Source organism: Zonotrichia albicollis, chromosome 2 (genome assembly GCF_047830755.1).
Source record: "Zonotrichia albicollis isolate bZonAlb1 chromosome 2, bZonAlb1.hap1, whole genome shotgun sequence".
Taxonomy (NCBI): domain Eukaryota; kingdom Metazoa; phylum Chordata; class Aves; order Passeriformes; family Passerellidae; genus Zonotrichia; species Zonotrichia albicollis.
In genome coordinates, this window is record NC_133820.1 from 97,388,860 (window position 1) to 97,414,729 (window position 25,870).

Consider the following 25,870-nt stretch of genomic DNA (forward strand, 5'->3'; position numbering starts at 1 on the left):
ATTTAAACCTAAACCATGACATACATATAGCTCAGCCCTAAGAGCTTTTAGAGAGAATGCAGTAATGGGGGAACAGCAGACTAATGCTGCCCAGAGCCTACAGGACACCTCAATGTTTACTGCTTCATCAACCTGCCACTACGGCTAAAAGACACAAAACAGTTTAATAACTGAAAGGAAGGCAAGTTCACTCAGAGACATGACATGAATAAAGACAGTGTTTGGAGCAGATTACTTAAGGTGTCCCTAACTTCTGCCTTTTTATCTTGTGCATGAAAGTCTAGGACACAGAGCTGAATACCGTAAGTGTGAGAGTGTCACCATGATATTTTTGGAAAAATCCCTTTGACAGGATTTCTTCTCCTGGGAAGTTGAGAAGCCTCAAAAAAGAATGAAGACAATAATTATCTGATTGCTTGGGAATGTGGTCTGGAGGTTGTTTACCAACAGGTGCATCTTTGATTGGTTCCGTGTGAATTGTTTTTAATTAATGACCAATCCCAGTCCATCTGTGTCAGACTCTGAGGAGTCAGTCACGAGCTTTCATTATCATTCTTGTTTAGTCTTCTGATGTATCCTCTCCCTTTCTTTAGTATAGTTTTAATAGATAATTCTTTTAATATAATACCATAAAATAATAAATCAGCTTTCTGAGAACATGGAATCAAATTCTCATCTCTCATCTTGTCCTGGGGCCTCACAACAACACAGTGAGTTACAATACTGGGGTAGGTAGTACAGTCTTTAAAACACTTTCTGAGAGAAAGAGGTATACAAAAATTAGGCAAAAAATTTTACAGAATTAAGAGAATTACTTCTTCAAAAGACTTAGACAAAAGAGAGCACTAATCTCAAATTATTTTGAGAGTAGCATTTTTATATTTTTATTGGCCCATTGCAATGTCCAACATTTGAAAAAGCTCTATTCTTCAAAGTCCTATAAACCAAAATCTAGCCTTTAAAACATTGCAAAATATGACAATATGTGTGATTGCCAAATAATTCTCTCTAATAATTTTCCTCTTTGCAGCCTCTTTGTAAATAATTATCTATCTATCTTTGTAAATAATTCATATAAAAACCTGCATTATCCCAACTTTATTACTGGTTTCCCAAAGAATTCAAGTCATTGGTGTCCTCACATATACTTTAAATACCAGTTTCCAGAGGAAACCAGTACTTCAAGCACATCAGTGAATGAGATTGGAAATATTCAGTTGTAAAATGTTTGTTATACCTGTGTTATACTTTTAATAGCTTCAAATGTAGAAAAAATTACACAAAACTCAACCATGAATTTCCTTCAAAGGAAAAATATTGGCAGTGTCAGTGGACTCTGCCTGTTGCACAGCATTGTAGCCAGGCAAAAACTGAAATACAGGAAATTTCATTTTAATATTTTAATTAAAAAAAAACAACACTATCTTCACCGTGGCCATGTTCACTACTAGTGGAACATGTTCTGTGGAGTCTCCACATGCAGAGATATTTAAGGCACAATGGGACACAGTGCTTAAATACACTGCTGTATCTGACCCTGGGCTGTGTGGGGGATAACCAGATGATCTTCTGAGGTTCTTTCCAGAGTCAACCCTGCTGGGATTGATCTCACCTACTGCCACCACACAGCCTAAGAGGTTTAAAATACCCTAGCAAAAACTACTACATTAGTGGATGCTGGAATGAAAATAAATAAATGAGAAATGTAGTTTTATTAGAGATACAAGAAGAGAAACTGTTTGCTTACATTCAGAATAGCTTACTTCCCTATTACTACTAGTAATGCTTGTGATGAGCTCTGTGTTTTCATTGTATCACACACTCTGATCTACTTTGCAGTAGGATTTTCCTCATTTTCCTCCAGATCACATCCTCCAGGAAGCCAATGAACATATCTACTTTCAATCTCTTCTTTCTTTCCAGATATCATGCAATGATTAAATAAAAGATTACATTCAATATACAGCACTGGAGGACAAGAAGGAAACCTATCATTTAATTAAAGGATTGATTCAGCATTTTAACTGCATATTACTGTTCCCTCACACTTGTGATTTGAAAAAAATCAGTCCATCGGTCATTTATATCTCTGTGGCTGGGCTTAAAAAAGAGAAATTGTTAGGCATACTTATATTAGTGTAACTACTTTGATAAGTATAGAGGACATTGTAAAAGGAGAGTGATCATTGTGAAGAATCTCCACAAAAAAAAAAAAAAAATCTTTCCATAGACTACTCTTGGAATATCCTGATAACCCATTTTAACTAATCACTTGTTTTTCCTCTAGAAATTCTAGATGTGAGTTGGGTTTGGAAAAAATATCTCTCAATTTAAAACACAGAGATATTCCAATTAACAGTAAAATCATCAGAAGAGACACATGTTGTATTTTTTTTTTTTTTTTGTTGAGGTACAGCAGGATACCATGGATATCCATGCTCAGAATACAAAGGAGGAATTATTATCTTTTTTCTTCATATGCTGTTGGGAAATTTTTTTATTCTCTGTAGGTCATTTGAGAAATCACTGTCATTCTAGTATCTGTCACAGGTTACACTTGATTTGAGAACACAAAGACTTTGTTTTTCTCATACGCAAGGTTTAAATTGAGCAAAATGAAGTTAAAAGACTAATGGAATTAGAAAATAGATGTTTTTCAAATAACAATAACATCAGTAGCAACAATCTTGAGGGTTTTATTTAAATGAAACTGAAAGCAGGAAGCAGTCCTAGAAGAGATGATTTTAGAAATTATGGGCAGGTATATATTGGGGGAAAGTCTGAGAAACAGATGTCCTAAAGAAAACTCACATAAGGTTTCTTCTACACACATGACTTTTTGGTTTTTTTTGCAAATCATAAAATTCAGTCATAAATATTTGAACTACACTTTTCTCCTGCTAATCTAAATTACAAGAAGAAATACCAACAGATAGAAAAAATAATCACAAGATTCTATTGATTAAAATTTGTTCTAGATGTAGACAATATGATTTCCATTTTCCTCTAATGCTGTTCTTTTACTGTAAAGTCCTAAACCCTAAATACTTCAACTTATGTGCCTTGGTAGCAAAAAAGCCACTTAACACTGTGCTATCCAGAGATTACATTACACAGAGAGCCACGGGGAAAAAAAGCCCCTTGATAAGTAGCTGAATGGGAACAGGCTGACAGTGTTTCAATCTGGAGCAGGACTGCTTTTCCCTTATCTACAGGGTTATTAAAATCCACATGCTGATGTATTGAAATAACCTTTTAAAGAAGGTGACCTTGTGCCTTGAAAATTTTGACCTACTCACACTGTTTCAGCAGAGTGCACAAAACATCCAGTGACAGAGAAGTGAGGACAGAACAGTGCTTCAAATCCCTTCCCATTCTTTTCCATTCTGCAAATCTGCCTGGCCTCTATTGAGCACAGCCAGGGTCATTCAGCACACAGTCACACAAGAGATCACACAAGAGAAAGCATTTGGCTCACTCAGGCAAAAAGTGAATTTCCCAGTCTGAAGCGTGTAGGTGCAGGTCAGGTATGGAATAGGGAACAAAAATCCCAATTCACTCCAGAAAATTCAATAGTCAAACTAAGTAGAACAAAGGTTTGTCTGCCATATTCAGTCCTGAAATTTCTTCCTGTGACTGATGAAGGTCAGGATTTCTCCAGCCCCTCTGTGGATGCAGAATAGAGAGAACCTGACATCTTGCTGGTGTAAAGGGAGAGCAGGGTATTGCAGTAAGAGACATAGAGAAGGTTAAAAATAATCTAAGCACCTCCTCCATTCTCTAAGTTACTAAATCTGTAAAAGGTAGAGTTCAAAGAATGAGCAAAGAACCTTGATGACTTTGTGAAGTATTTTTCAGACCAGTATAACATTTTCTTTACATTAAGTAGACATTCACTGTCTAATGAATTCATCCTGAATTAGAACACAGCAAGACAAAGTGTTTCCCAGTTGTCCTCATCTAGAAATCTGAATAGATTAGTGCTGATTAAAATGAAATTATACCATTTGAGAATATCCTCTGCCCATCAGAATATTTAAAAAAAAAACATTTTTCACATATCAATTTTCTAAAATTGATACAAAACACTTCACTTTTTGGATGAGCTGGAAACAGCTGGACTAAACACTAAACTAATCTAAACACCTAGTTTTAAACAACTAGCCCATTCTCACTCTCATTCTGGATAGTGCAATTTAGAGCTGTGACTAGCTAGCTAATGCCTAAGAAAGATGTAATAGGAATCCTCATCTAATTTTAACACAGAAAAGTCAGAAGTCTTTTGAGACAGTATAATTAATACACAATTGAATACTGTTCAAACAACTTTAATGTAATCCTCATGAAGCGTTTTCAATAAAAAAATACTCATTTACAGGGAAAGTATTTTCTATAAAAGAAACATTAAGCTATTAGAGAGTATCCAAAGAGGGCCATGAGGTTGGTGAAAGCTCTGGAGGGTAAACCTTATGATGAGCTGCTGAGAACATGTGGTTTTTTCAGGCTGGAGAAGAGAAGACTGAGGGAAGACCTCACTGCACTCTCCAATATCCTCATGAAGGGAAGAGAAGGGGTAGGTTCCAATCTCTCTCTGTGGTGACAGTGACAGGACCCGAAGGAATGGTGTGAAGTTGAGTCAGGGGACAATTAGGTTGGATACCAGAAAAACTTTTTTTACCCAGCGGGTTTTGGGCACAGGAACAGGGTCCCCAGAGAAGTGGTCACAGTACAGCCTGACAGGGTTCAAAAAGCATTTGGACAACACTCTGAGGCCTTTGATGGGGCTTTTGGAGCAGGAGTCGACATGATGATCCTGATGGCTCCCTTCCAACCAAGCATATCCTTAGATTCTTATTCTGTGACTAAATGCACATAGCCTGATAAAAGATTGCCTTACTTTAGTTTCTTCATCCACAAACCACCACAGTCTTAGTTGGTCTTAGTTGTCCCTGTGAGCCACAGATGGTTATCACCCCACCACTTCCACAAGTAGACAAAAAGGCATTACTTTTCACTCCTCTCACACATCCCTAAAGAACCACATCACCTCTTTTATGCTCGCTGGTGCATGCATGTGGGTGGGAAAGAGCTCTTCTAAAAGCAACACCTCAACATCAGACCAGGACATAGTATTCTCCAAGACTAGATTAAGCCCCAGCATACAGCTGACATAAAACAAGGTGAACAAAGCACTACTATTCAAGTGTTTTAATGACTGCATCCCATTAAACTAAATAAAATGCCAGCTATGAGGCAGCTAAAGAAAGAAAGATAATAATGAAATTAAATCAAAGAGTTGATTTCAATACAACGAGATTTGACGCAATTAAAACGCCTCCTATGTGACTCTGTGATCAAGGTAGGCTTTTTCTTCTACAACTCTATGAATGCAGTGATTGTGAATGACCTTGAGTATTACCAGTTCAGAATCCAAGTTGAGAACGCTGCAAAAAATGGTTTCTTTGTTAAGACAGTGTGGCCACAATGGATCCTTGTAAAGGTCAGGCCAATGTGTTGAGCTCATCAGCTGATCCCAAGGAATCATAGTGAACACCTTTCAGAGAGCCCACTTTATCATGGGCTGTGCTGACTCTAAAGTTTGAAGAACAGTTGAAATACTGGTATTTCAGATTAGGTAAATGGCATGTGTCCAGATCACACTTCCTTGTAGCAGTCAAAGGAACAAATATAGATTTATTTTTTATCACATAATACAATCATTTGGTATTTTGTTTTAAATAATGGAATGCATAGAAGACTCTCATTGAAAAAGAAAAAAAAAAAAGGAAAAGAAGTGAGCAATTATTTTAGGCTGAATAGAACACAAGTGAAATTCCAGGTGTCTGCTAAGTTAAACACCTGGTCCCCATACAAATTTTGACTTAAATCCTTAAGGTTTCTTTAAAGCAGAAAGAGAAATGCTATTAAGCAGGAAGTAGCGATTTGATGAAGGAAGATGACTGAAGAATCTCCTACTTTATGGATAGCATAGGTGAAAATGTCCTTGAGATGGAATTCAGTGAGAAAAACATTGTCTAAAAGTTAGGTGCAGTAATAGCTGCCAGACAGTACTGCCTCTGACTTGGGGACAGGGGAGGGGCTTTTTGCCGTGAATATACATGCAGGGACAACTTCTGTTTTCCATCATCTGGACTGTATTTTGAAGTGAGATTTGCCTCTATTTGCTACTCAGAAGAAAAATATCTAAATGCAAGTGCATATCTGCCAAGGTGATATATTGCTTATCAGTTCTTATTCATTGCTCCTGATTGAATTTGAGACAGAAAACTTATTGATGGGATAAAAATATCTTTTCTGCCACTCACACAGGAGATGAGAGAAAGAAAGTGATATTGAACACTGACATGCACCATAAGTACAAGGATTAAATATGACTATATGGTGTTTGGTGTTTGAGTGATTAGTATTACCTGGCCAGCTGCTTCTTGTCGAGTTTTGGCTTAGAGAAAATGAAATAACCTTCAGTGTTATTTGGCATATGGAAAAACAAAGGCACAGGCACTTGGGTCACAACACCATGCAGTGCTACAGGCTTGTGGAAGAGTGTCTGGAAAGTTGCCTGACAGAACAGGACCTGGGAGCTGACAGCGGCTGAACATGAGCCAGCGTGTGCCCAGGCGGCCAAGAAGGCCACGGGTTCACATCATGGCCAGCAGGAGCAGGGCAGTGACTGTCCCCCTGTGCTCAGCACTGGTGAGCCACCCCTCAAATCCTGTGTCCAATCCTGGGATCCTCACTGCAGGAAAGACACTGAGGTGCAGTCCAGAGAAGGGCAATGAGCTGTGCAAGGGTCTGGAGCCCAGCTCTTACAAGGAGCAGCTGCTCTCTACAGCTGCCTGAAAGGGAAAGGAGGCTGTGGGCAGGTAGGCAGTGGTGGTCTCTTTTCCTGAGCAACAAGCTACAAGACAAGAGGAAATGGCCTAAAGTTGTGCCAGTGATGGCTGCAGTTAGGAAGTTTGTCTAATCTCCTAATTGGATATTAGAAAATTTCTTCACTGAAAGGGTTATTAAGCACTGGACCAGGCTGCACAGGGAAGTGGCTGAGTCACCATCCCTAGAGGTATTTATAAGACATGCAGATGTGGCACTTGGGGACATGGCTTAGTGATGGACTTGGCAGTGCTAGGTAAAAGGCTGGATTTGATTTTAGATGTCTTCTCCAACCTGAATGATTCTATGACTCTATGAACAAACACTATGTTAGAAGTCTGAGCACTCTCTATTTTAGACACACAAACTGATGTGGAAAATTCCCCAGAAAAACACCCCAAAAACATTTAGACCCCACAAAAACCTACCAAAAATAGAAAAAAAAAAAAAAAAAAAAAAGAAGTGAAAAGTAACTACACCATAGAGAAAAACCTATGAAATACATTCAAGAATTTCATTATAGTGAAGATGAGTAACAGCTGTAGAGCACTTTAAGCCTATATTTAACATACACACATGCAGCACCAGCTCTAATGCCCACCTCATCAGAGAAAAGCACCAGATCATAATGGAAAGGCAGTTCATTCAGTTCATCCTCCATGGTAGCAGGTGGTAATTATTATGGAGACTGATGCTTCCATGCTTCCCAGATTTGCTTGCTGTACTGATTTTGATTTTTGTGGGCAGAACATTTCACCTGTGGCAAGCATCAAGTCCAGAGGGAAACAAAGAAGGGAAGGCATAGCCAGAAGCATCCAAGCAGCAGCCTGAAAGTAGTACCTGGTAGTACCAAACTGACCACAGGATAACTGCAAAAACAAAGAGTAAGCTGATGCAAAGGAGAAAGAAAACAAAAAGCAAGAGATGACAGTAAATGTATGACAAAAGACCCATAGAAAGTGAGAACAAAGGAAAACCTGCTGTTGCTGTGATCCTAATGAGAACATAATAACGAGTTCTTGAGGGAGAGTCTACATTTCCCAGGACAAGAAGATGGAGAAAAATTTCCCCCAGTCTTCTTGAGGGGCACCAATTTTTGAGAGTTTGTCTTGTCTGTTTTTCTCCTAAAACCTCCTATCATTTTTGTCTTGTCAGCAATTCTATGGCTTATACAACTTTACAGAATTTTTCTCTCAGCAAAGAGGAAAAAATGTGTTATGCAGAATCTTCTCTAAACTACAAGCAAAAACTTCTGTTAATCTTGACATACTGTACTTACAAAAACACCAGGTATTTCTCTCAATTTCTCTTTCAATGCTATCATTATTGAACTTGTGAAAAACAGAGATTTTTTTTATAGCAATAACAGAATAAATTTTGAAGATTGTTCTTCCTGATTCCCTCCTTTACTCTCTTGTTTGGTTAATGAGGTGGAAGATAACACAACTGATAAAGACTGAATAGCTGAATGAATTTGTTGAATAGATATAGGGAATCTAATTTCAATACAAAGAATAAAAATAATAGTTGACGTAACCTTTTGATATACATTATTCATGCTAGCCAAGAAGAAATAAAAAAGCAATTTCTAGTTTTCAAATCCTCCTTTGAATACTGTGTTCTTTCATAGAAACTACTTGATTTGCAAATGAATGTAAATCTAGATAGCAAGATTACATTTACTCTTGCCACTTTGATAAAAAATCCCACTTCTTGCATTGCCCACTTTCTGTTTCACTATTAGTACTTGTCAAATGTTTCATTCATATGCTGACATTTTTAAATAACTTTGCTTGATTTTAGTTTGCTAATAAATGCTTTCTTTAACACATTCAGAGATTAATTACTTTTTCCCCATGCTGAGATTTTTTTTTTCAAATTATTTCATCTCTGTGTTCCCTCTGATACATGGAATCTGACAATTCCTCAGCTATAGGAAGTTATCCAGGATGTCCAGGCCCTTTTTGTTTGCTAAGCTGCTTTCTAGGCAGCCAATCCCCATATAAAGTGTTTATTCCACCTCAGATACAGAATTTTGCTTTTCATTGTATTAAACTTCTTTTAAGGTTCCTGTTATCCCATTTCCACCACTGTAAAAAATCAATTTGTTTTTAGTTTCTTGGTAGAAATACAGCCTCAGTGCTTTGAAGGAACTTGTGCTTTATAGGGTACCTCACTTTATAGGGTACTGATTCTGGCAGCTATTTTTTAGATATTCTATCCTGAAAAGTACACAAATATTTTGACTCAAAGCCAGACCCCCAGATTCATTTCAGACCTCTAAATATTTAATGATGAACTTCAAAATGTAATTTCTTAACATCAGGAATCATTGGATATTCTACATCACATGCACAAAGGCAAAACTGGGAGCAATCCAGACTTGGGCAACATAGAAGAAAAGTAGTAATTGGGTGAGATGTTTTTCTCCCAGTGAAAAATAAAATTACCTTTCCTAGCAATTAGAAAACTCAATACATTAGGGGAATAGAAATACCAAAGCCAGTGATTGAAGGAATACTATGCTTTTCTGTTACTATCTGGAAACTCCAATCACACACTGTGTAAAACCTCTCCTGGTGGAGCTGCTATTTCACTTAAAAACCCAGCTCCTGGAATCAAGAATATGGATGTTCCCAGGTTGCCATTTTAAAATTAAATTTATAAGTCTCACATTTGCAGGAAGAGAACTGAAAATAACAGTGTGATTGCAGAAATTCTATGGAATATCCACTCTCATCAGATAGATACCTGGCACAATTATCTTGGTGTTGGCAGCTCACATTAAACAAATTAGTCAAGGCTTAAGCCATCAAGAGAAAAAGTGCTGGGGCTTTGGTGACAATCCTATATGGATTCACTGATCAGCTACTTTGGCATTCAAAGAATTTTAGCAGATGTCCCATGCCATACGATTAAGAATATATCCACAGCACTAAACTGATTAAGATTCTCCTCTATGCCATCACAGCATGTGAATTTTATGTGTGTACAACATGACAACCCCTGAGTTTGGGGGTTGCTTTTAACACAACACAACACCTCCTCCAACCTGATAACCTGAGGTCTTTCTGGCATTGCACTGTTACTGTACAGACCTTGTGGATTTCTTACAGTACTGAAGTGTAACAGATGTCCAAACTAACACACTGTCATAAACACAGCAAAGACATTAGAGATTTATTCACTTTTACATATATCCAGGTCATATTAAACCTGGTGCAAGGCTAAATGTATATGTGTTAGTGGGTTTGTTTTACTTTCAGTGTGTAAGATCACATAATTCACAATGGTGAATGAAAGAACGGGCAATATTTTAAAGAGTAGGGAAAAAAAAAACCTTAAAAGTGACATCAAACTCTGATCTAGATCAAAATCTACTCTATGTCTATCACCATCTTCAAAGTTTATCATTTATATGAGGAAAGTAATTTCAACTGTTAAATTTCTAGCTTTGTATTTAGAAAAAATGCTGTCCCAAACTCACTTTACATGGGTTTTTCAGGAAAAAATTAAAGTCAAATCATTGTGAAAAAAAACCCTCTTGATCAAGACAGTTCAGCAATATTCATTTCATATGTTACTATTCTAGAAATCTGATTGTGATAAATATATCTCACACAAAGAGTCATATAAAGTAGTTCTTTCAATTTCAATAATCTTTCTAGTTGCAAAATTTCTGTAGGTCTGGTACTGAATATCCTAAAAACCTCCAAGGCTGTACAGAAAGTAATATCCTACAGACACAGAATAAAAAGGCCTTGAAATTAATGACACTTCAATGGTGTACAAAAGTATTTCAGGCTACTTAACAAAGGTCTCTTCACTTTCCCAAGACCTTATATAGTTGGAAAAGTGATCTCAACCTGATTTAAGAGGTGAGAAGAAATAAAATAAATAAATTAAAATAAATTAAATATGTTTTCAAAGAACATGCATAAATCTCCTTGAGAGATTTAACTGTCACTATGAATTTTCTTTTAAGTTCTGATTATTACAGGTATTAGCTTTTCCTATGGTTTCAAAAGTGGTTTGTGCCTTTTCTAGTTAATGATGTTGAACTGAAGTTTATATTAAAATGATGATGCAAATTTGCAATTGCAGTCTGTCATTCAAGATAGTATTTGTGTGATAATTACTTTCCAGAATGGCAAAAGGTTTCATTCTGACCATCACTGAGAAGAGTGTACATCTCTCTGAGCAATATTTCAGTCTCACATTCAGTTATTACAGTTGTCCAGAAATTCTACAGAGGTAAAACCTCTAGAGATAAATTTCTGCCATGCCTTGCCTCTCTTTATTGAACGAACACCATGAAAATATATTTTACAATGTTTCAGCTCTTCTGCTACAATTTCTGATTAAAGTGAAAAAATACCAAAACAAAAGTATATGATAAGAAAACTGCTGGAAAGAAAAATACTGAGAGTTTTTTAGGGATAGCTGATCAGATTTCAGCAAAGCACAGACATTTCAGATCATTACAGAATGATTAAAACTGATATTTATGAAAAGAATTTAGAAAAACAAATCCACAGAAACTTTTAAAATTGTGTGATAGTTATGTATATGGCACTGTTCCAGGTTTTTTTTATGCTTGAATCTTGAACAATAAAGTAACTACAGATTTTCTTCCTCTGTTTATTTTTTGGTCTTGATCTATCTTCTATACCAATTTTCAGTACTTCCTAAATGCAAGTTTCCTGTGGATATCCTGAAATTCAGTCATAATTCCAAATTTTTATCCCTGGGGGTTCTACCTTGTATCACTAGTTTTTTGGATCTGTCTCTTCAAACATAGAAATTATAATTTTTCTTCTCTGTCAACATCTGCATCACAAAAAGATTTTCCACTCCTTTAATATTTTTATTATTTTTCCCAGGCTTCTTCTCTCAGCATTTTGATTCTGCCTCCTTAATTGTATATAATTGTCTAGCTGAATGTCACTTGACACTTATCACACTCTGATCTCCCAAGCAAGATATATTCTCTAGGTGTTACAGTTAGAGTTTCACAGGCGAACCTCAGCCTCTCAACTCCTATCTGCTCTTTGACAAAGAATGAAGAAGCTAAAAAGAACATTTGTTCTTGCCAGTTGGAGAAGGATCACAGCCAGACAATAGGGGGGTGCAAAGAAAAATTGTGTAGGTGGATAAAGGAAATATTCAAGGGTTGAAGAATACAATAGGATGAAGTGAAAAAAGTATGGAGGGAAAGGAAAAAGAGAAAATGAAAAAAAATGAATGGGGGTGAGGAAGAGGACAAAAAAGGAGAAGAAAAAAGGTAGGAAAAAAGGAAAAGATTATAGAAGACAAGACAGACATAGGATGATGCTGGAGAAAGCTACAAAAATAGGAGATGATTCTGAGGGGATAAAGGTGCAACAGATATTGTGTTTGACCTGTGACAAAAAACAGAAGTAGTGTCTAATTTCAGCAGAGCAGAATGAGCTGCCACAGTGTCAGAGCCCTTGTGTATTGCTGTGGTGAATGCCAGCAGCCAACAGGTGGAAGAATTAGCTATGACAGGAACCCAGTATGCCAAGGACCTGAAAATAAGTTCCTGCACAGTGAGGAGACCTCTAAGGGGAATAAAAGGAAAAATTCTGTATTTTGCTTGGCTTTTGAACACATGGCCTGTTTGTTTCAGTTTTTGGAAGAATCCCAAAATATTGATTAAGTTTACCTTGTTTGCATATAATATACCAGTGATTACTGGCGGCAACAACCATTGTACAGTAAAAAAATACAGAAAGAACTTTACCATTTCTAACAAGTTAGATATTCAGCCATTAAAAATATGTATCTTTATAAATAGGAAGTGGCAACAATTTTCAACTCTTTCCCAACTCCTCCCTGCTTTCTGGGAGTTCCTTAAGAAAGCCAATTGTGTTTTAAGACAAACACAATCAATTTAAGGGAAAGATAGTTTTCCCTTATCCAAATATCCCAAGTAGATATTTGTACTTCTGAATGTGAATGAACTTCTCTATAAAGAACAATGCATATTTTAATATAAAAATGTGTTTTTTTAAATAAAAATTGTTTTGAATGAAAAAAGATGTTACAATAGAGTCCATCAGATTGGAAGGATTTCAGGATATCTCTAGTTCAGCCTCCTGATAAAATTAAGGTTGAAACTAATTCACACCAGGTGTCTCAGGGCTTCCTCCAGTTGCATCTCAAAAACCTTCAAGGACAAAGATTTCACAATGTCTCTAAGAAAACTTTCTCCAATGCTTGATTGTCCTTGCTGATTTTTTGTTCCCTTCTATCAAGTCAGAACCTCCCCCACTTCAGGTGATGACCATTGCCACATTAATTCATGATGCACTTCAGTACAGTACCTGCCCAGTAGAGACGACAAACATGCACTGGCCATTAATGTGCTTTGCTTTGGCACATGCAATTATGCAAGATACTGGAGGGCAGACACCCTTTGGTGGCTGTGACAAATCATAGTGAACATGACTGCAGATATAAGGGAGACTGTTATTCTGGAATCACAGTAATACCTCAGTTTTCCTGCTGAAACTCCCATACAAGTAGTGACCAGTTCCAGCAGGCTGATTTTGAAATCTGCTAGCACCACAGACCAGGATTTTTGAATGTCAGTTCTGCTAAGCCTTTACATAAGAAATGTTGCTATATTTTGCACATAAATCAATAGAAACAGGCAGTACAAATCTCCCAGACAACTTTGAGATTTGCAATTTGCTGGGAACAGCCTTTTATCTTCCTTTCTGCAGTGTCATGTTGGTTAGAAAAGAAAAGCTCTAAAGATTTCAGGTATGGACTTTGTAGAAAGGTGTTGGGGACAAACAGAAAGAAAGGAAATCCAATGTTATAAACCACTTGGATATCTCAGTTTTCTTTTAATCATAAGAGATATTTATCCAAGAGTTTGTGGTTGTCTTCTCTGACTGCCAGAGGCAAGCAGTGTTGTGTTACTGAAATACTGATTTTTCAGACAACTGCTGTGAACAAATACACAATTCAGACCTCAAAGTTCCCTTGTGTTGAAAGTTATCACTTACAGACAAACTTCTCCATGCTCATTTGGTCTAGCAGCTTCATTTCAAGTCAATCAATACAGGAATAAAATACCTGTAAGGTAGAAACATGCATTTCCTGCTGCTTTTTCTTCCTTTAGAAGAACTTAGAAAGACCAATTTTCCAGAGTTAGAACATCAACAATAGTGAGTACCCTAAATGGCTACCAGTTTTTTCCCTAAAGAAGTGGTATTTTTGCCCTCTTTCATAGAAATACATAGATAGTACTGTAATTGCAAAATAGCTACTATTCCTTTAGGTATACATTTTGAACTAAAATAAGCATATTGATTGTACCTTCCGGAGTGAAAAAATCAGAGAGACAGAAATAATTTAAAAACTGTAAAACAGCTACTGTGTGATCAGGCCATGTAGAAACAAAATGAAAAAAATCTATGGAGAATCTTTCCATTGCCCTTTTAAGGTGAGATTTGAAACGAAACATATTTAGGAGTTAGGCACTTCAGGTTGTGATATGATGGATTTGCCTTTCTGTTGATGACCAAAACATGGCAAAGTTAAAATGTATGTTCCCCAAAAAAATTCACAGGAATAATCTCCTCTAAAATGAAAAAACAAAAAAAATTCCTTGAAATTTCTTCATGAGCTCTGAGCTCTAACGTTCAGCCTTCTTCAGTTCAAATGCCATGAGATATGAAGATTATTCCACTGCAACCCTGAAGACAATACTTTTAAAGCACAATTATACGAAATGTACACTCAAATGTCAAATCAGTTAATGTAGTTAGAGGGAAGACTTATAAGCATAGGAGCATTGGACTACCGCAAAGCCCTAACTAAATATTGACATATATTCCATTGAGAAAAGTTAAAGGACAGACTGTTTGTCCATTTTGGAGGATTCACACTAGGATTTGTTCTTTTCTTTCCTTCATCCTGTTTAATTTTACCTGGCTGCAAGCATATTACTTGTGACCTTATTAACCAAGAACATGGAAGTAATGAAAAGATTAAAAATTATTAAATCTATTTTTTCTTATCCTTTCTCATTCCTCTAGTTGTGTCTGTGAGTATGTGTAGAAGGATGGCAGTCTGTGAGAGAAAGAAGAGCACAGATTATTTTTTTAGGTTTTTTTCTTGTTATGCGGATTGTTTTCTTGTCAAGGGACAAAAGTAGAGCAGAAGATGGTGAGATCAGGAGTGATCTTTTTGTCCAATATGTCCACCTAAAAATTTCATATTAGCCTTTCATACACATTATTTTATTCTCTAGTCAAACAACAGTTTCAATTAGGAGTTTGCATAGCTTTAATATATCCTGGGCATGGTATAAAATACCTTGATCTAGGGACCAAGTCTAGGAACCTCATTCATTGTTTTCTTGCAAAAGAGATCCATGGCAAGCATGGAACAGCTCTGATGTGTTTTTGTACTAAACTGTGTTGCTGAGGATGAAAATAGAAAGATATTGATGAAGGACCTAAATACTGTGAACTGCAATTCATTCCACTTCCCAATAATCAGATTTGTTTTAATAAAAGTCTTGTTTTTTCACTGATGGTTGTTTTCTAGAGAAGAAACACTGAAGCCAAATGAGGCTCCCAGAGTTAAAAAAAAAAAAAAAGGCATTAACTGGGACCTTCCATGCACTGATGCACTCAGGGCTCGCCAAGCAGAAGAGACAGGTATAGTTGGCCTTGCTTCCCAGTGCTTATCAAGAGACATCAATGCAAGTGGAGCAAAGGCAACAGACTACATGAAACAAATAATCTGATTAAACTGGTACAGCAACTGAGAGACCTGGGAGAACTTCTGAGCTCCCAGATTCTCCTACCCCATTCTCCTGCCCCATAAAGTCACACACCAAAGAAAGTCCTTTGGCCTTCCTGTGAAAGAAGCTCAGGTAGAAAGAGCTAGAAAGGAAACTCAGTGTCCCCTGCACAAGCTGTTGATTTGGCAAATCACCTCAGAACAGCGTGAACTTTTTCTTCAATTTACATGCCTCTCTATTTTCTTAAAACTGATGGAAAGATTTTATGGAATAATCAGCTCTTCCTGAGTTTTAATAGATTAGCAGCAAAATTGCCAGAAGTCACATTATAAAAAATTAGGGTAAAATAAATTACTTTTTAATATGCATGGCTAACCAAACATTAAATCATAACATAATTTCCATTCCACAGAAATAATCTCTCTATTTAGATACACAAAATTGCAGGGTTTCTTAAAGTACCAACTAAAAATCTACATCCTATGGGAGAACATAAAAATACTTATTTAAAAATTTATTTACATTTCATGTCTTGAGGTGTGTTCTCACTTCCCCCCCTTAAAACTTATCACTTGTTTGTCTGAGGGGCTGTGTGGTAGGAAAAGGCATAACCCCATCTTATATTGTTTTGACAGAAAAATATGCTACCTAACTATAGAAGAGGATTAAAATGTTATTATCTGTCATACAGCATGCCCTTTACACAAAGTTAATCCCTTTTAAGGAGACTGACCTGCACTTCATAGCAAGGGATACAGCCAGGCAAACTTCAGCAATGCTTCTCTTAGAGGAACAGATGAGCAGGGCATTTCCCTGATGGTCCTCTAGCTTTGTGAGGAAAACAACACTCAAAGCTGCATGACTGCCTCACTCTCTTTTCCCAGCTCCATCAGCACTTAGGACATGCTTTTGTTTTTCCATGAATTTTTCAGCATCAGAAGCAAGGAAAAGATGGGACCTTATTCTATGTTTCCAGGCTGCCTTGTTTTTTCCAGGTGGAGTTAAAAGTAAATAAAATTGACAAGACAAGGCTAATGAGTTGAGGACTTGATGTTTTCATCTTATGTTTTGAGTCTGTTACAAGTAAACCCTTAATGGCTTCTACTAACTCCATTCTCACCTCTCAGCCAAGCCTGGCAAAAGTAACAAGCATCAGCTTGTTTAATGATGAGTTTAATTTGAGAGTCAATATTCACTGTTTTTGTTACACTTCTGTGGAGTACTGCAGATGTTCTGTCTGACCTTGGCAGCCCTGGTCTCTCTTCATTCTCATTTTCTCTTCTTCTCCATTACTTGGTATTTGTTCTGGATCTGACACAGGTTTGTTACCTTTTGTTTCTCAAAATCCCAAAAGGTTTCTTTATCCTTTGAAGAAATTCTGCAGCAATTCTTCATTTCTTATAAGAAGACCAGTAAGTTCAAACATACAGTTCTCATGGTTTGGAGATGAATTACTGTAATTTTTAATTTTTACAGTGGCCACTGAGGTGACTATGGAAGACAATAACACAATCAATTTTTTTTCTGATACACTCTTTAAAACCACTAAAGCAATTGTTTCTTTAAAAATATGGAATGTATTGTACTAGAGATGTAAAATAGCTAGAACCTTCTGGATTCAATCAAGTTTGTCTTTTGCCTTTGGAAATGTGCAAATTAGAGTAGGAGAAAGGATATGTTGCAACTTTATGTTGCTCAGCAGGGGCTACCTGGACTTGTAATTTCATATTTTATGTAATATTTTATGAGGTACATTTCAATTACATTAAGGGAGGCTACAAGGAATAAAAGCAGTTAATTCTATCAGCATTTGCAGCACTGCAAAGAAAGGAATACCAAATAAGCTATGTAGTAACATCTGTGCACAGACAGTGAAGCATGAATTGTGGAAGGTATCTTTGGAAATTTCTTCAAGAATTAAGATAATTATGAAAGACCCTTGCCTGATTTCTTACACCTGGGGATCAAGAATTCTTGCAATCGATGGAAAGCACCCTTAGACATCTGTCAGATCTGTCCCTGACGGCAGTACCCCAGGGATTTCTACTGGTTCACAAGGTTCCCCTTATTATCCTGGTCTTTAAATCTTACCCATAAGCTGCTGACCGAGTCAAGGCCATTCTCCAGAGACATTCTGTCCATTTCTTGGTGTGGTTGGGAACCCTTGCATCACCTTCCTGTCCCGTCCCTGCTGGGCAACCATGACTAAAAGTCATGGATGGCTACAGGTTGGGACAACACGGCTACATTTTCCAGTCATATAATTGTTACAGTGTGTCAAAATCAGCCATTCCTTACGCTAAAAAAACACGTTGCAAGAGACTCTGTCTGTCTCCTCCTGGTGCTCTAAATATCACAAACACGAGCTCTGTCTATCAGATTTTACAAGTGTAGGGCTGCTCCACAGCTAATGGACCAGCCCCTCCCTAACGATCAGATTAATCTGAAAACCAATTATCAAAGACCTAAATAAGCAGCTAACAGTAACAGGAACACAAAGTTCGTAATAGGTGTTATATTATATTTGAGGGTAAAAACTATTTTCTTTCTGCCAATGGCGCATTTGTCACGCTGTCAAATGTCTGGTTAAAAGAAAGATAAAAAGAACAGATTCACATTGGCACATGATGAGATGCTTAAAGGGGTTTTAGCTACAAATACACACTGAATATCTTAAGATCTGTGATGAAATCATGGGAACTAACAATGACTATCACATGGCAGAGATTCCAGGGCCTGTTGCTGATACATTCAGCTTTCAGATATGCAATCAGCCACATCTTGCTTCAGCACTTTCTCTTATTGTCAACTGACACCATAAGCACAACTTAGCTACATATATTCTTGCCAAAAATAACTGGCTCTCAAGCAGGTTTTTCCTTTTCTAAAATTTTTTGAGGCTGATTTTTTTTTAAATTGTACTTATAGAAAATACAGAAAAATAAGACTGGTTGCTTTGAAAGGCTAGACTGCACCTGGGATTTTTAAGACTTCCAGTCTCCTTGTATAAGCGTAAGTAAGAGCTGGGGGGGTCCTGTCCATGAAATACAATTGCCTATATTAAATTTCAGATCCAGGAATAACGGCACCTTTTTTGCTCTGAAGCAGGTTGCCTAGAGAGTTTGTTTGATAACAGGGGCATCCCATCTTCCTCAGACATTTGTGCAGGGCAAACGGAGATGCTGAGGATCCTTGGAAGACGGCTGCAAAACTGGGGCAGATGCCAGGTTCCTGGAATAGCCTACCATCAATCCAGAGAGTCTCTGGAAGACTGTGCTGGCCCCAAGATATCATGAGTTAAGCATTTTAGGCTTCACTAATTAGCACTTACTGTAATTTTACTCTAGGGTTTCATTTTCACTGGAAGTAATGGCAGCTGCTCCCTCTCCAGAGGAGCCTTCAATCTTGTGGAGAAAAATTTCACTATAAAAGGAGGGAGAGATTTGGTCTGCTACCAGTACAAAATCTTAGCTCTTTGTGAGGAACTGGAGCATGGGAATGAATTAACATGAATGAACCAGGGCCCTCAGTTCTGCCTGATCACTAAGGAGGCAGCAGTCAACCCATGACCCTGGGGGAGTTTCACTGCATTTTTTACCAAAGAAATATAATTTATGTACTAGTGGTTGTCAGATGCAATACCAATAGTACACTTTCATTACAACATGTTGCATAAATTTGTAGCCATAAATGTTTAAAAAGGTGCCACTAATATACCTTGAACAATGAGACACAATGCTAACAGAAACAGTAGTGCCAAAATAATACTTACAATTTGGCACAAATCTACCATAAATTTAATGTAGAAAGTATTATTTTAGTACTGAGTGTACTATAACATCATGGATGAAATTTGAACAGTTTCATAAAAATACGTCATATTTGAGAAATTCGATAAAAGTTAGCAGAACTTGCAATAAAAATTAACTTGTAATAATTATTATGAGTCTTGCCTTGGCTATAAAATAGAGTAATAAAAATCTAAAGATACTTAATGCAGTGTCTCTTACGTATTGAGAAATTTATTGAGTCACACAGAGAAAAGCAGTAGTGAATTAGTCAGTAGTGAGTAGTCAAGAAATTGGATAAATATTCCAATATTGATTCACCAGGAAACAGTACAACACTCCCTGGGAATCTAACTTATGTTAGGTAAAAAAAAGAAACATCCTTAGGGAATTTTAAGGAAACCTAAGGAGAGTTAAAACTGAGCAACGCAGTAGCAGAATACATTCAGAAAAGCTACTGGAATGACGAAATGAAATTGCATAAGATTATCATCTATTTTAAATTCACTGTATCCTGGTGTCATTGTAGGCATAGGTACCTCAGGAAAAAATGCTTAGAAACATCAATGCTCACAGGCTAACAAAGGCAAAGAAGATCCCTACTGAGCCATGCACACCTCATAAATCTTTGGGATGATCAAATTTTCCTTGAATATTGTCTTGCACACTAGCCAAGCTGTTTGAAAAAAAAAAAAGTGTAATTAAAACAGTTTAAGAGAGGGGAAGTGAAATAAGAAGATATGGAAATGCCTGTGTAAGAGAAGAATTAGCAGATGAATAGGAGGAGGGATGTCTCACAGATATGCTTCACATATTATGTTCATTAATTGGCATATATGACAAAAGTCATATGCTAAATACAGAGCTTGGGAGGAAACTTCAAAGGACAAATTTTCCATAAATATATTTATTTTTTCTTCTTTGTAAGACCTCTCTATATTGACTACTCTCTGAAAAAGACAGTCTTCTGAAGAGAAGGATGGATGCATACAAATATTACTACCTTCTAAGGAGAGGAAAAGTGGCAATAGCTAAAATATGCTCATCACTCAAGAATTCCATTGATGCCCTATGATCTGGCTCAGTCCATTACAGAAAGCACAGATGGAAATTCAGATCTGGATTAAAGCTCTTTCTGCACATTACAATGCCTTCCCAGCATCTTTAATGAAACTCCTCTTGAGACATGAACATTAAGCTGTGCTCCTTCTGGCCTGTTCTTCATCAGAAGTAAATTTCTGCCCTCAGACTGTATTAATGACTCTGCTGATGACAAAGGAGATGAAACAAAGCACAGCTCATTCCACAAAACCAGCAATTACTTTTCTAGGCTAGGAGAAACATATTAAAATGGGTGATGACAGCTAGTTGTGTTAGAAATTAATGATACAAGGCTCAAAGTACTGATTGCATATCCATAAGAGGTTTCATGTTCAAAGGGGGAACATTTGATTGAACTGAGTTTATATTTAGAAAAATGGGATCTGTTCCTTTCAAGCACTATGTTAGATTTGGATAAATTTCTTTTAAAAGCATTGCACATTTCCTGCCATTTTTTTTTTTCCTGCAATACTTGCTATGCTTTTGTATGCCACTTTAAAAAACCCCAAAACAACTCTGACATTTAAAATGCAAAAATTATTTCATTTAAGTCATGACTGAACAAACTGGACCATCAATAGCTGGAAATCTTGCTTTCTCCTATTTTAAACTAACTAAAAGTAACTGAATTTTTTGTGAACCTTTGTATAAGTATTTTGGTGTTTGCAGTAAGAATGGCATTCTGGGCATGCACACCTCTTCCTGTCTTGCAGCCATCCCTCTAATAATGGGCAGCTCAGGACACCAGACCTTCTCACTAGGGAGCAGGTCAGTAATTGCCTATGAAGGGTGCATAATCTCTGTTGTCTAAGTCAAAGGTGCTTTGAAAAATGAACAACTGTATCTGCAGTTTGATCAAAACAGCAGCAAGAAAAATAAACCAGTGAAAAACCATTAGTCAATTTGGTCACCTGCTTTTTTTTTATTTTGGAATCTTGCACTGCAGCTCAGTGCTACTGCATCTGGTAAAGCCCCAGGCATGGCCTTACAGATTGTTTCAGACCTCAGGTATGCAGCTAGCACACATTCCCACCACAAACCTCCTTGGACATCATTAAAAAGTCAGTTGACCAGGTGCTCAAAACAAGGTGTAATGGACTTATCAGCTTCATTTTGTCATGGCTTTCATATGCTGTCACCTGAAGGAGAGTCAAGTTAATCTTGAGCACATGTATGGGGAGAGGAGATTTCTGCTGGTCTGGAAAAAATGAAGACCTCAAACAATTAACTGCTACACAGCTTTGGGTGCAAACATTCTCACATTATTTTTACAGCATGCTTAGTCCCCTCAAATCAAGAAAATCCAGAACATTCAACAGTCTCACCAGTGACTGAAAAAGGAAAACTAAAACCATGTAAGCTTGCTAGAAAACAATCACATGATAACTCTAATGCCGAAGAGTTCTTTCAAGTAGCTTAGCCATACAGCCCCTTTTTCCTGCTCTTTAATCTGTAATGCTCTTATCCCTCAGAATAAAAAAGTAGTGGCTGTTACTACAGAGTGACCTTGTTATGCTTGATGGCTCCCAGTGTACTGTTGTTCTAGTGCTCTGTTCAAACACTTGTGAGTCGTTATAATATTTGAGCACCCACAGTTCCCTGCAGAAGAAGTTTCACAATTAATGTGCTTAACTTTTCATTCCCAGTCTGCCTTTTGTTGCTTGTGTTTTATTTATTTCTTCTTGTGTTGATATCATCCTTCAGACAGAACACCTCCTCATCCTTCCTGAAGTTTATGTGAATCCTAACTACCTCAATAAACTAAGTTTTACGGCAGCATCCTGTGAGTATTTCCAAAATGCCCAAATCAATGCTGAATAGAGATAACTAAGACAGTTTAATGTGCTATTTGAGTGCCAAAAGCAGCACAGCAGCCTCCCTTGGCTCAGGAGGATAAATTAACCCAAATGAAGAATGACAGTGACAGAATATTTTTACGTAGTTGCATATAGTACTTTAAAACCATATGAAGAGTGATTATACAGAGCAAAATGTATCCAAGACTGCTTTAGTGCAATGAAGTCACAGCATTGACTCTTTCTTCACATTTACAGGGAGATGCACATTCATACCATGCCTTACTGTAGCTCGTTAGGGAGAAATCCTGCTTGGCACATGTGGTTGATCAAACCAATCACAATGGAACAGACACAAACTGCCACATGGCACAGCAGCCCTGCATTTTGTTACTGGGATCAACTTCTCCATAACAGTGTGCTGAGTGCACATCTACACAAGAACAGCAACTGCAGACACACACTGACCACAAGGCCTGATATGCCAGATGAGTCACCTCATCATGTCACCCCACACACTAAACGTGCACAGGTTGAAGAGCTTCAGATTATGTCAATACTTTTTAAGTCCTGCAAAAGAAACTAGAGAGCTCTAGGAACTTGTTCTTGAACAAGATTCACCACAGGGAGGGGTAGGTGTAACCACTGTTAGCACACTGAGATGAGTCCTTTTTATAAGCCACTGCTTTTTCCTTATTCATCCTGGCAACCAGATGAAGTAGAGCTCAGCATTCCCACTGAGGAACATCAACTGTCCCCAGAGTAACAAAAGGGTTAGGTGCGAATTAGCTGGCACTAGAGGTAAATATTCTAGAAAAAAATTTAAGATGAGTTTCATTATTTCTGAAATATCAAGGGAAATTTATATAAAAAGTCATACATTTCAAATATTACACTTCATCTGTGTGCAGAGGTGTGTGGAATATTTCTTGAAACTTGTGCTTCTTTGTGTCTGCCTACAGTGGAAACTAAAAAGATTTGTCTGTGTGCTGAGGAGCAAATGGAAGGGAAGAAGGGGGAAGCAGAGCTGAGCTGTGAATTCTACAAAGGTTATTATTTCATTCAAAGACATACATCTTGGAATCCCTAATCAGCTTGTCCCTTCAGAAACTTGTCATAGAAGGCAGTAATAAATCATTCATGCATTCACTCACACATTCACTTCCTGAGTCCCACTGAGTGCTGTCTAGCTAGAGACTGCTGTGAATGTACACAAGAATGAAAATACAAGTGAGTTATGTAACAAACTAATCATACAGGAGATGTCCTGTATGATGGCAATAGCAGCATTAAAACTGTTCAGGGAAAAAAATGTAATTCAGTATGAATCTAAAGAAATAAACCCATGTAGTCAACATGACCAAAAATGTTGACAAAACTATAGAATATTACTTTAACATTCCTCTACAGGATCCTCCATCTGGAAAGAAACTACAAAGAACATACACAGAAACTGCAACACATTCATATTTTGCTTTATCCAATGTAATCTCCATCTCCATAGACAGTAGTACATGTCTGATGGAAATACATGTACATTCCGAGGTCATAAATGTTATGAGCTAATAGATCAAAATTAGGAGGAACATTTGCAAAGTGTATTTGAAACTTTGCCATGGAGCAGAGCCTGCTGAAGTACCCACTGATATCCTCTCTCTTTCAATAAAAACCATAGAGCATAACTTACTTCCATTTAGCAACATTTAGCTATTAGGGAATGCAAGGTTTGAAGCGACTTCCTGTTTACTGGAGTTCACTTTCTTTGGATATTGCTATCACAGGAACACTAGAATTTATGTGGTTTAATTAGTGTCTCTGGACTTCAACCAAAATTTTAGTAGGTTTCCTTAAATCTCTGGAATTTGATTTTTAAGTTCACAAACCTTTCCCAGCTCTTCAACAAAACAACAGCAGATTGCTACAGGAGCAGTTTTATGTGGTAACTAAAGATAGCTGAGGTGCATAGAGTTCAGTGACAAGTGTTCATGAGCAGGAAAGCTCCTTCAGGAGCTATCTGCCTCTTGTAGTTGAATATGCATCTATTACACACACCTGAATTAAGCAAACAACTGTGTACTTCTGCCCAGATTCACCTAAACATACAAAAACCAAAAAATTGGCAACATAGAGGTTTTTGAGAATTTGTTTGAGAATTTTAGAGGACAGGGAGATATTTATATGACAGTTTTTTTTTTTTAATTCCTGGGTAAAAAGAAAAATAAATCCTGGGTCAGAAATTAAAATCTGTTTTGTGATTGTGGATCACTGTTTGTATAATATTTATAAACAGAAATATATACCATCACAATAGCATATTTATTATGAAAATATTCAATAGTGTTATTCTTCTATCACTTTAAAAGGGATTAGGGAGATAATCTCGTTTCTAAATAGATGGACAAAATTATACATTTTCCTTTCATTTTCTGAAGAACACATATCCTGAGTCTTATAGATTGTCAAGATTAAAATCTTTTGTGGAGATCCTTATAAAAATGTTTTTAAAACCTTTGCATTGTGTGGTTTTGGATTACAAAACTGTGCAGGTATTCCTATGAACAGACAGCTCTCAAAGTTTTCTAAATGAATCAGTATGAAGATAACTTCTCAGAGTAATATTGGACCCCAGGATTAACTCACCTGACTTTTGTTTTCCATACATCTTCCCATATATTTGTTTTGTCTGTTAGGAAGGTTTTAAATATGCCAGCAACACAACCTACAACGCAACACTGAGACTGCTGGCAAAGCTGAGCAATAAAAGGAAAATGAGATTTACAGTAGCTGCACCATTTACTTTTACTATGAAACAGAGAGGCATTACCAGGCTATGTGCTATAAACTCAGATGTTCAGAGATTGCTGGGCATGTCCCCATGCTGTGCACCTCTGCCAGAAAACTGTGGTTTCAATTCTCATTTGCAATGTCAAGTGATTGTATAAATTAACATGGCACAGACTGGTAGGAATATCTGCTGAGTTTGTGACTATGGTATCAGCTAAAAAGTCTGATTCTAATAAAAATAACAGAGTAAATCTGCAGGAGACTTCATGTCGTAAGTCCATTGATCAGAAGTGCAAGAGAGGACAACAAAAATTCCCTAAATATTTGAGGAAACCTACACTTCTTACATGGGTTATGGAACAATTAACCAGTTATGGAACCTGTTTTTTTGGTTATGGAACCTGACAGAAATCAGAATTAAACTCATGCCCCTGCATACACAGGAATAAGGCATCAAAGAAGCACTTACAGCTGGAGAATATCAGAGGACAGGAGTGTTCATCCATGGGGAAGTTGTGAAGCTGCAGCTGGCACTCAGCATTGATGGTAAGCCTGTGAAGAAACCAAGGGTCTGTTACTGTGTGCCAGTACAGGCAATAGCCAGAGCAGGAGGCAGGGAAACCTTAAGCATCATGCAAAAATGCTTTGATATCCATAAGTAAGGCCTGGAAGGAAAGAACCATATTTTCAGATTGTTCATTGGCTATTTAAGCCTGATACAAAGC

At 37.1% G+C, this 25,870-nt stretch overlaps 1 protein-coding gene across 2 annotated transcripts in view; it reads right to left on the reverse strand.

The window, feature by feature from the left end:
- Positions 1-25,870, reverse strand: part of GABRG3 (gamma-aminobutyric acid type A receptor subunit gamma3) — a 297,671-nt gene that overhangs the window by 116,894 nt on the left and 154,907 nt on the right. For both annotated transcript variants that reach the window (XM_074535749.1, XM_074535750.1), the window contains one exon: positions 25,615-25,697. In XM_074535749.1, the coding sequence (XP_074391850.1) occupies positions 25,615-25,697 (83 nt within the window). The remainder of the gene's footprint in view (positions 1-25,614; positions 25,698-25,870) is intronic.